The sequence below is a fragment of the Pteropus alecto genome, unplaced genomic scaffold (genome assembly GCF_000325575.1).
Source record: "Pteropus alecto unplaced genomic scaffold, ASM32557v1 scaffold45, whole genome shotgun sequence".
Classification (NCBI taxonomy): Eukaryota; Metazoa; Chordata; class Mammalia; order Chiroptera; family Pteropodidae; genus Pteropus; species Pteropus alecto.
This window is the reverse complement of record NW_006442491.1, coordinates 39,684,007-39,694,824: the sequence shown is the minus strand read 5'-3', so window position 1 is coordinate 39,694,824 and position 10,818 is coordinate 39,684,007. Positions and strand designations below refer to the sequence as shown.

Sequence of the window (10,818 nt, the reverse complement as noted above, 5' to 3'; positions counted from 1 at the left end):
TTTAACAAATGTCTTCAAAGTAAAAAGCGTGGACACACCCGACACCAGCCGCCAGTCACCGTTCCATCTGCAAGTGCCTGCTGTGCCTTCGCCAGGTCACGTCTTGAGGCTGCTGGGGGCACAGCCAGGAACAGGACAGAGACCCGACCCCAGGGTGCTCCCGCTGCCTGCGGCTGTTCCATCTTGAGTCCCCCCTCCGCAGAGGGTGTGTCGGGGACGCAGTGACAAAGATGAAAGGCCATGGATAATTCGTGCACTCAGACCTGGCTTTACTCTAAGAAACCAGGCTGACGCAGAGGCCGCCTCTGGTTCTAGAACCAAGGGCCTCTGCAATCACCGCACATCGCACCGGGAGCGGGGGACGGGCGCCTGTCACGGGGGTGCAGATTCCAAGCTGAGCCCAGCCCCCACGCCCAGGAAAGATGCTGCCGACCCCCTCCTCCTCGTGACCTCGTCCCCTCCACTGCCTTCCCGAGGGCCCTAGGGCCAGGTCAGGAGCATCGGACCGAATCCGGGGGAAACAGAAGTCCCAGAGCGTTTTGCTGGGCGATCGGGTTGGCGGCAGCTGAGCCGGCCTCACCGGGCCGCCTGCAGTCAGCGGGCCTGGGGCAGACGCGCGCTCGACGCCGGCACGCAGCCCCGAGCCGCTGCGGAACGGGTTGCTTCCTGAATGCTTGGCTTCTTAGCGGCCGTCACTCAGCCGGGAAAGGAAAAATCAGCCCTGGACGAACGCTGGCCTCGTCCCCACCGCGTTCTCTGAGCTGACCGCAGGGAGCTGTAAGGCAGGTGGTGGCCCAGCAAGGGCCCAGCAGTCTCCTCGGCTCCCTGCAGCCAGGCTGGGCGGGGACCCAGCTTGGCCTGCACAGATGTGGCCCAGCACCTCCCCTCGACGCCCTGCTCGCCCTCGGCTTCTGACGGCTGTGCAGGGCTGCTTGTCACCGCCTGTCGGAGCCGCGAGGCCCGCGGTCAGACACTGGGCGCGTTTGGCTCCCACGGAGCACGGCGCGGTCTGGGGACGACAGGGGAGGCGGCACCCCCGCTGCTCCCTTCACACGGTGGCATCTGAGCAGGGCGCGGTGCCTGCAGACGGCACCGAGAACACCCTGCAGAACCGCTGCTCTGCGGGGCAAGGACAGTTGTGGAATCGCCCATCCGTGACGGTCGCTCCCGCTGGACTGGCGCTGCTGGCTCCAGCCCCGCTCATCAGGGAGCCAAGGTCAAGGGCGCGTCCACCTCGGCGCACTGGTCAGCGCAGACCATCAGTGGCGCAAGTGGTCCCGCCCGGGACCGGAGGCGGCGCCTGCACCCTGGTCTTTCTGAGCCGCCGCTACCACCTGAGCGGCTGGCGGCCCCGCTGCAGCTCGGCGGCCACGTGGCGGTCGTGGAGCTCCTTCAGGCGCAGCAGCAGCTCCTCCAGGTTCTCCCCGGTAGCCGCCGACAGCGCGATGGCCGTCGGGCCCAGGCGGGCCCGCAGCTCGGGCAGCTTGGCTCGCGCCTCAGGGAGGTCGATCTTATTGGCGACGATGACGTGGGGTCTCTCAGACAGGCCCTCCTCGTACTGCTCCAGCTCGTATTTCAGGTGGTCCACCTGGGCCCAGGGCTCGGGCGCCGACAGGTCCACCACGAACAGCAGGAAGCCGCAGCGCTCGATGTGCCTGAGGAAGGCCAGCCCCAGGCCCCGGTTCCGGTGCGCGCCTCGGATGATGCCCGGCACGTCGGCCACTGTGGGAGACAGGGTGGGGACGCCAGGGACCCAGGCTGCCTCTGGGCCCGCTCCCTGAGACTTCCCTTTCAAGGAACGCTCACATCCTGCCGCGGTGACTCATCGGGCCACCCGCCACCCGAGGCATTTCAGTTTTGAGTTTTACAAAATGTCTTGAAATATTTGGGTGACAGGCATGATAACGGATCAATCTAATAAGGAATATTTATTCACTGGAATTATACCTTCCAGTCTTTCTGGCTTCAAAAATGACTTAAAAAGGGGGAAATGGCTTCCTGCAATCTATGAATAATTTGATTACCGATACAAATTATTTCAGAGTACTTCGGGAATGTAAAGTGCCATATGAATAACATTAGCAGCAGGCTTACTATTTTTAATGGGTACATTATCTTCTGAGAGAAGTTTCCTCCCGTCAGAATGGTACAAAGCAAGCTTTAAAATCGCACGTCTGCACGGCTGACACGGCCAAGTCCCCCACAGATCAAGGAGGAGAAGACAGGCAGCGAGAAGGCAGAAGCTCTCGACTGGCCTGGCGAGTAAACGCAAATCCCTCCTGGGGCTCTAGCCAGCAGCTGCCTGGGGGGCGGGGCGGGGAGCAGAGCTGGAAGGAACCACAGGTTTGCACCAGGACAGTGGCGCCCCGAGCTGCCCGCACTCTACCGCGGCCCTCTGCGGGGCCCTGGGAGCTCTACCTGCGACCTGCTGGTGGTCCTCGTAGTGCACGATGCCCACGTGCGGGCCCAGGGTCGTGAACGGGTAGGCGGCCACGGCGGGCTTCGCGTTGGAAATGGCCCGGAGCAGCGAGGACTTCCCCGCGTTGGGGAATCCGACCTGGAAGAGAGGGAGGTGCTCAGCCTGTCCCCGGTTGGGGACAGAGGTCAGGGCGCGTCTCAGTTCAGGAACTGGGCAGATGAGGGCACGGTTCCTGTCCAAAGCCACAGGACGCCAGCTGGAGAAAGGTTAGCTGTCACTCTCTTCCAGGCTGGTGGCATGTTCTACCAGCAGAAACTCGGTGTGTGACGAGCCACCCCTCCCCCCGGGCTTCAGGGGACACTCACCATCCCAGCGTGGGCCATGGTCTTGAGCTCTAGGAGGAGGACGCGCTCCTGGCCGGGCTGGCCGGGGGTGCAGGTCATAGGGGCGCGGTTATCGTTGGCCAGGAAAAAGCGGTTGCCCTTTCCTCCGGCCCCGCCCCGCGCGGCGATGTACTCGTCACCCGGGCACGACAGGTCAGCCAGGACTGCGTTGCCCTCCTTCACCACGGTGCCCACGGGGACCTGGAAAACAGCGACGTGTTTACGCTTACGGGTGAAAGGGAAGCTTGGAGAGTGGCCGGACCCAGTGTCCTTGCCGGTCTGGGAGGGGGGCAGCGGGCGCAGAGCTAAGCGCCCCTTTGCAGAGCCACGGAGCACCGGAACGGTCCCAGCTCTCAACAGGTGTTATGGGCCTGGTGACACCCGCAGTGTTTCTGAAACTCGAGGGTGACCTGAAGCATCGGAAATGCTGTGGCAGCTCGAGAGAAGGAGTCCGCTCTTGGCTCGAAGGAGCTGTTTGGAGGCAGGAGTCGGGGGGCCCGGGGACCTGGGGGGGGCCTGGGGCCGGAGTCTGGAGGCTGGGGGGCAGGGACTGGGGCAGAGGGCGGCCCGGCTGGGCAGGCGAGAGGGGACAGGGTGTGGGTTTCCTCTTGTGAAAATGCGACAATCTTGTGACTGAACGGGCCACACGTGTGCGTGGATAAGGTCAGCACGTCTGGTCCGGGTCTGCCTCGCTGGCACAGCTGTGCACACCAAGCGGAGGGCTCCCCAGACCACAGCGCAGACCAGGAGGTGCCCAAAGGCCTGGAAACAGGGGAGCAGGGTGCGCTGACCCGGATGTAGAGAAGAGCGCCGCTTCGCCCAAAGCAGTTCTTCCTGCCGCCGTCCTCTCCGTGGAAACCCCGGTACTGCGACAGAACCGACGACAGCGACTTGACTTGCCCATCGGCTGAAAGTCAGAGCAAGAGCCCCGTGGTCCTCTGTGTCAGAGACAGAGCGGCCCCCGCCGTGCAGCCCCGGGATGCTCGGGGATGCTCGGGGATGCGCTCGGAAACGCGCTCGGACCGTAGCGCAAGCCACAGAGCTACGCGCTATTTTGAAAGCTAAATTCCTATCTTCTTTCAAAAAATACTGCAATTTCTGAAAACTTCAAAATTACCCATAATACCGTCAATTAAAAATAGTGACACTTTATGTTGCGAATGTTTACAATTTAAAACAGCGACACTTGATTATGTTCTGACGTTGACGCAGGTTCCAGTTTCCTGAGCGTCTGTGCTGTGTCAAAGGTAATCGACCGCCACAGCACCTGCTGGGAGTGACACTTGTCCTGCTGGCACTTGTCCTTTGAGGGGGTCTTACTACAAAGACAGATCCCGACAGCAAACTATCTCTGTGGTCCCGAAATTAAAAAAACACGCAACCCACTATGAAGTTGGTTTCTGGCACATCATTTAAATGGGACCATCTACAACGTTTAGCAAAAACGACGTCCACGCACCCATTCGTGAATCCAGCTCTGCACTAAGGTTACTCTGCCTCAAAGGTGTGGACGCAGGAACCTGCTCTGAGCTGCCCCTTGGCACGTACCTCTCAGGATGATGTCGCCGCCGTGGCCACCATCACCGCCATCGGGGCCTCCAAACTCCTTCCGCGGCTCGCTGTGGAAGCAGCTCGCTCCGTCCCCACCGCGTCCCCCGCAGACGAGCACCCGGCGACAGTCCACGAAGTGCCGCTTCTGCGGAGAGCACAGCACGCCCCAGGGTTGTCAACTCCGCCGCCCCTTCAGATCCCAGCGGCCCTGGGAAACGCAGCCTCCCTCCCCAGCACCGCTTCAGCCGAGAAGCTAAGGACAGCAGTGCAGCTGATCGCTCCTAAAATGCAAACACGAGAGACAGCGGGCACCGTCCCTACTCTGCAGGCACCGGGAGGCAAGAGCACAGGCGTGGGGGACACGGCCCACGGTGGGGCCGACCTGAAGGAAATGGTCCTTAAATAACACATCTTTCGAGCTTTTTCCAGACAGAAACACATTCCTGGAATAACAGGTCTTTACTAATGGCAAGTTCTAGTTCGTGAGGGCGCAGCAAGAGTACCGTGCCTGGATGAGCACAGGGCTCCCGACGGTGCAGAAAGGACATTTTCTGCGGCCTGACTGAATGGGATTTATTTTTTAAGTGGAGCGACATGAACGAAGCCCCTGATCTGAGGCTGTTTCTCTCCTGGTCCCTGAGGGAGGCAAGGTCAGGCTGCGGAAGCAGAACTCTGCGGGTTCCCGGTTCACAGGCATTGGCCATCGGAGAGGCCGGGCGCGGTGTCAGGGGGCCAGCGCCCAGGACATCCTGCCCAGGAGACCGCCTGCTTCCTGTGCTGGGGCACCCGCATCTCCATCCGCTCCTCCACGGGCAGGTCTTAAGAAAATACGCAAACATTTCAGATTCTCTGGCGCCACCATATGGAGAAACCATGAATTGCTACTTACAGAACTCAACGTGCAACTTCACCGTAAGCCAACGTAATCAAAATCAACCTGGCACTGACGAGCACGGTAGGAAGAGAACCTTAGATTCTATTTTCATGTTCCGGGGAAGAGACGGAACCACGCAGGAACCACACTGCCAAAGGAGTGTTTCCACTGGGGGGCACTGCTTATCTGGACCCCCCATTATGAAGGGTCTGAAATGGGTCACAAACACGTCTCGTCTTGACTCTAATTATACATCTTTCGAGTTTTACATGAGGTCCCTCCCCAGTGACGTCTTACGTTAAGAAACATACACACACAGCCAAGAATATCTGTAACACACGCAGACCACACACAGCCCGATGACAAATGGCACCCAGGCCTCGTCAACGCATGGGCGCCCTGGCACTTCCCCGGAGCTGCTGTATGTAGTTCCTGTGACAGCTCAGGATTGGATGCACGGGGCCCGCATTTCGCGTCATCATTTTTAAGACCTACGTGTGTCCCTTTGATAACGTGATCAGGATAAACGAAGGCCAGATGATGAGAGCTCGAAACAGCTCCTGTGCCTTCTGAGAGGAAGGCTGCAGGCAACTCCTGCCGGCCAGAAGTCTCACCAGTTTTTTCTCGGAGAGCAGTTTCTTCCTGGAGGGTTCCTGGTGCTTGGTGCAGTCCGCATGGCTGAGGGAAAGAAGCCTGGGAAGGAGCCGGCCAGGCCCGAGGACCGCCCGTGGGGGCAGCGGCCCGTGCCTCACGCCCTCCAATACAGCCTGCCATCCTGCCAGGAAGAGCCTCGAAGGCACCATGGCTCCCTAACAAAAGTCAAATTGGCAGAATAAGGTGTCTGGTGTAAATCGGAATAGCAAACAAACCAAAATCCTGACGTATGTTGTTGAAACAAATAAGCAAGCTGATGACCACGCCCTTCTTATGTCACCCACCACTCCCACCCCGAGCCTCGAAGGGCCATGGGCCCCCATCTGCCTACGTGCTACGCGGGGGCGAGACCTGTGCGGGAAGAGCTTGAATCATAAAACCTCCCGCAACACTGGAAGGTCAAATATCCGCTGAACAGAAATACCAACAAGGAACTCCGAATTCCTTAAAAATAAAAGCACCCACTCACTCGCATGCTACTGTGCTTCTTGTGTAGTTTGTTTACTTATTTATTCATTTTTTAGGTGAGGCAACCCTTGGTTGACCTCACAGATTGCAAGGACCTTGTCAGCTTACAATCTATTATTTTTTTATTTTTTACGCCTACAGCATCTGGTCTTCCTAGGTGGTCTCCCATCCAAGGACTAACCAGGCCTGACCCTGCTTAGCTTCCGAGATCAGACGGGATCGGGCTCATTCAGGGTGGCATGGCCGCAGACTTGTGCAGCTTAAATGGTCAAACTGGACATTAAATAACTCTTCTAAATAATCCAATAAGTAAAAGGAGAAATCGAAAGACAAATGAGAAGATATTTTGGACTGAATGACGAGAGGGTAACACACCAGGTTTAAGGGCGCAGCGAGTGATGTTTACAGGGGACCGCGTGCAGGCGGGCCCCTTGTCCGTGGGGGCAGGGGGATGCGTTCCAAGACCCCCAGTGGACGCCTGCAACCACGGGCAGTGTAAACCCTGTAGATGCTGTTTGTACCTCTACATACATACCTATAACAAAACTTAATTTATGAATTAGGCACAGTGAGAGATTAACAATAACTAATAATAAAATAGAACAATTACAACAACATACTATCATAAAAGTCATGTGAATCTGGTCTCTCTCTCTCTCGTAACCCAGGTGGCTACTAAGTGACTGTCAGGCAGGATGCGTACACAGCGTGGAGACGCCGGACACGGGGTGAGTCACGTCCCAGTCAGCACTGAGCTGATGATGGGACATTTCATTGCACTACTCTGAATAGCATGAAATTTAAAACACGAACTGTTTATTTCTGGAATTTTCCCTTCAATATGTCTGAACTTCTGACTGTGGGTAACTGAAACCATGGATAAGGGGGGCTTCCGGGGCTCTAAATGCTCGTATCACTAAAGAAGAAAGATCTAAAATCAGTCACTTAAGGTTCCAAATCAAGAACGAGAAAAGCAAAGTAAACAGAAGGAAGGAAACAATAAAGAGCGGAAATAAACAACACAAAATTCAGAGACAACAACCTGCTGAAAATATAAACAGAGCGGACAGACGCTCCGCCGGAACCGTCAGGAAGGGAAGGGCGGAAACCGCCAACACCAGGAACTAAACAGCCGAGTCCTGCAGACACCACAGGGCGCGAGAACATGACGATCAACCTTCTGCCAACAAATTTAACTTACACAAAACGCGCCTGTTCCTGAGAGATGCAACTTATCCAATAAAACACAGAAGAAACAGAAACGCTGAACAGCCCTGTAACTACCAAAGAGGTGGAATTTGTCATAAAAGAATCTTCCCAAAGAGAAAACTCCAGAGTCAGGCTGTTTTACTGGTAAATTCTATCAAGCATTCGAAGAAGAAACAACGGCAATGCCACGAACTCGCAGGAGACAGACCCGGAGGCTGCTACCCCGCCCACTCGGAAACCCGACATTACGCTAAAAGGAAATCACGGCCCAGCGACCCTCGTGAACACAGGTGCCAACGATCCTTGACCAAAGCGTGTCCACCTGAGTCCCCCGTGTGGAAGGAGCACACGCCGCCACCAGGACGGCTGGTTCCTGGAACACGAGGCTTCGTGGCAGTGGGCACCCCAGCCCCCGCCTCGCACTGGCGATCTCACGCGGCTGCAAAGCTCGGCACCCACTCGGGATTAGAGAAATGAAACTAGCAACGGAAGGGGACAGCTTCGACCCGACACAGGGCATGTGCGAAAGGCCCACGGCGGGCAGCACGCTGACCAGAGAAAGACCCGACTGTGGGCCCCGGAATGGAGAAGCAGGCGAGGACGCCCCGTCCGCCACTGCTACGCAACACTGCCCTTCAGACACAGCGATAAAGGTTCTTTTTCAAAGAAAGGAGACATAAAACCATAGAAGGGATGACCGTTTCCAGAGAAATCTACGAAAGCTGAGATTTAATGCACTGAGCAAATCTGCAGATTAGAGGTTAACACACGGAAAGCAGCTGCGTTCTCATACACGAGCAGTAAACAACCGGAACGTGAAGCTGACGAACCACCGCCACCGAGGGTGACGCCAGTTACAGAAAGTCCCTGCGAGTCAGTTTCACAGCGTGTTCCAACCCTGACCTCGCCATTTGCAAGACGCTGCTCCTGGTACTTTTCAGGGATTGACTCAGTCCTCCTAACACCTCCAGAACGCCGAGGAAACTGAGGCGAGAGACGAAGTGACCTCCCCGAGGTCCCAGCTGCTGGGTGGGAGGGGCAGGGGCGGCGCAAAAACAGGTTGTTAAAGGGAAAGAAACAACAGACCGAGCAGCGGCGCGTGGCGGCTGAGCCGGTGGGACACGAAGCCCGAGGATGGACCGCAGAGTGAGGGCAGACCTGAGTCCGGCCTCATTTGCCCACTTTTCACCCTCGCCCATGCCCCTGAGCGACGTGGCCCCTCGCCGGGCGGGCACGGTCAGCTCCGTCCCGCACTGTCTGGTCTTTCTTTTCCTCCTAATGCTATACGGGTGCTGTCCGATGAGGACACCCCCAGCCACAGGCGGCTTTACGTTTAAATTCATGAAAACTTTTAAAAACGTAAAAACTCAGTTGCTCAGTCACCCAGGGCACATTCACGCGCTCACAGCCACCTGGGGCCAGGAGGGACCGTACTGGACAGCGCGGACTGGAACAGCTCCGCCGTTACAGCTGCTGGACAGCGGCGGTCTGCGCGGTGCAGCGGGGCCTCTGACCGCAAATTCCTCCCGGGGCGCTCGCTCACCGGCCGGGTCAGCGGCGTGGAAAAGCCAGGACAGCAGTGAAGGCCGGGCGGGCGGGGAGGGGGCCACGGTGCGGCAGGAAGCTCCTCAGACCTTCTATGGACATTTTAAAATTCCTTCCTTACGACCACCCCGACCACCCCGTGACGGGGGATGCTGCCCAGGGCGACCTCCCGGCACTCTTCCGGACCCACCTCCAGCGCTGCCTGCTGGGGGGGCTTCCTGCACCCCTCGGCCCCTAGACTGAAGGCTGCACGCCCCCAGTCGAGGAAGCCCTGTGTGCACTGCCCTCTTCTGGTTCTGTGACTGCCCCTCCTGCTCTCTGGTGCTGTGGACAGAACAGGGGCCACAGACTGATCCTGACAAGCTCAGGGGAGGCCGCGTGGTGGCCCAACCGACTCAGAAAGTCAGCACAGGACAGTCTGAACATACACATTCCTAAATGAGAGCGGGTCGGGGCACAGTCACGTCCTAGGCCTGTCGCTTCCTTGGCAAAGGTCAGTCTTTACTTGAAGTGAGCCTGTCTGTCGTCTTTGCGCATCTAAGATCCCACACGTGCCTCTGAAGTGCTGGGGGGGGCTCTTCTGCAGACACCTGAGGCGCACCCCAGAGCACAGAGCCTTCACGGCCAGCACCTGTGTGCTGTAAATGCTACTATCTACCTGTACCCACCCTCGTCAGACAAGACTGCCTCTCCGTTTTACCTCTTATCTGACCCCAGGGATGTCCCCGCTTTGCTTTCTCCTCTCCCTTAATCTACCACCGATGGATGTCAAGTCACCCCATTTCCGTCTCCTCCTTTGATTCCAATATATAAAATAAGCTGCCAAACCACCATCTTCAGAGCAAGATCTCAGTCCTCTGAGATTTTGATTCCTGGCAATTGACGTCACTTTGGTTCAAATAAACTCATAAAAATTCTCTACAGGTTTGAATGTTTCTTACTGCGAGTGTCTGGGATAGAAGCCAGTCCAGTGCCACCTCTACCGTTTGCGGGCACTGTCCCCTTCCAACAGTGCCTTTAGAAACCTTCCTTAAATTATCCTTATGCGATGGGGCCTTGACTCTTGACCTGTACATTTTTTATGCCCATTTTAAGCAGGGGGAGGCTGAGACTCAGAGAGGTTGTCACTTGTCCAGAGCCACACTGCATCCTCTGCCCTCTCTGGCACAGTGCTGCAGCGGGAATCTGCAGACACAGCCACCTGCCATGGGAACCAAGGCGAGGATGACTCCGAAGGAAGCAACTGTCCGTCCCTCAACTTCTGACGTTCTCTCCGCTGAAACAGATCGGCCTGAGCCCGCACTTCAAACGACTGCGTCCTGTTTCCCCGAGGCTCCAAGCCTTTCCGAAAGGAACCGCTAGCGACGCCTTCTTGCCCCCACGGGCCTCTGTGAACGAGACTCCTGGGTCCATGGCCACGAAAACCGAGGCCGCAAACCCCGACCTCACTCGGCGAATCCCGCTCACGGCTCAGTGACCCCGCGGGGACACGCGCCTCAGCGAGAGGCGCATTTACGGTGGAACTTCGTTCCTGTTTAATGAAATGTCTACCAAAATGTGCCTGCGCCGGTAATAATTACGCCGACAAAGACGTTGAGTACTTAGGACTTGGGGTCAAGAGACTTGTCTGAACAACTTCGGGTTCACCACGCGGGCGGCGGGAGGGGCCCCCAGCCCGCAACCCGGCGCCGAAGGGCGGACCCGCTCGTGCGCAC

At 57.4% G+C, this 10,818-nt stretch overlaps 1 protein-coding gene and 1 pseudogene across 5 annotated transcripts; both read right to left on the bottom strand.

Annotated features, from left to right (window-relative positions):
- Nucleotides 1-245: 245 nt before the first annotated feature.
- MTG2 (mitochondrial ribosome associated GTPase 2) lies at nt 246-10,812 on the bottom strand. 5 transcript variants are annotated; one of them, XM_006921955.2, is made up of 7 exons: nt 10,045-10,812; nt 5,842-6,036; nt 4,351-4,498; nt 3,594-3,709; nt 2,785-3,003; nt 2,419-2,557; nt 246-1,722 (listed from the first exon to the last, which is right to left on the bottom strand). In XM_006921955.2, the coding sequence occupies exons 1-7, from the start codon at nt 10,177-10,179 to the stop codon at nt 1,328-1,330; spliced, it is 1,347 nt and encodes a 448-aa protein (XP_006922017.1). In that variant the 5' UTR covers nt 10,180-10,812; the 3' UTR covers nt 246-1,327. The 5 variants fall into 5 exon arrangements, with proteins under 5 accessions (XP_006922017.1, XP_015452665.1, XP_015452666.1 ...); XM_015597179.1 differs by having other exon boundaries at nt 10,129-10,812; XM_015597180.2 differs by having other exon boundaries at nt 9,804-10,188.
- On the bottom strand, nt 6,482-6,600 carry LOC112471087 (annotated as a pseudogene).
- Nucleotides 10,813-10,818: the final 6 nt, after the last annotated feature.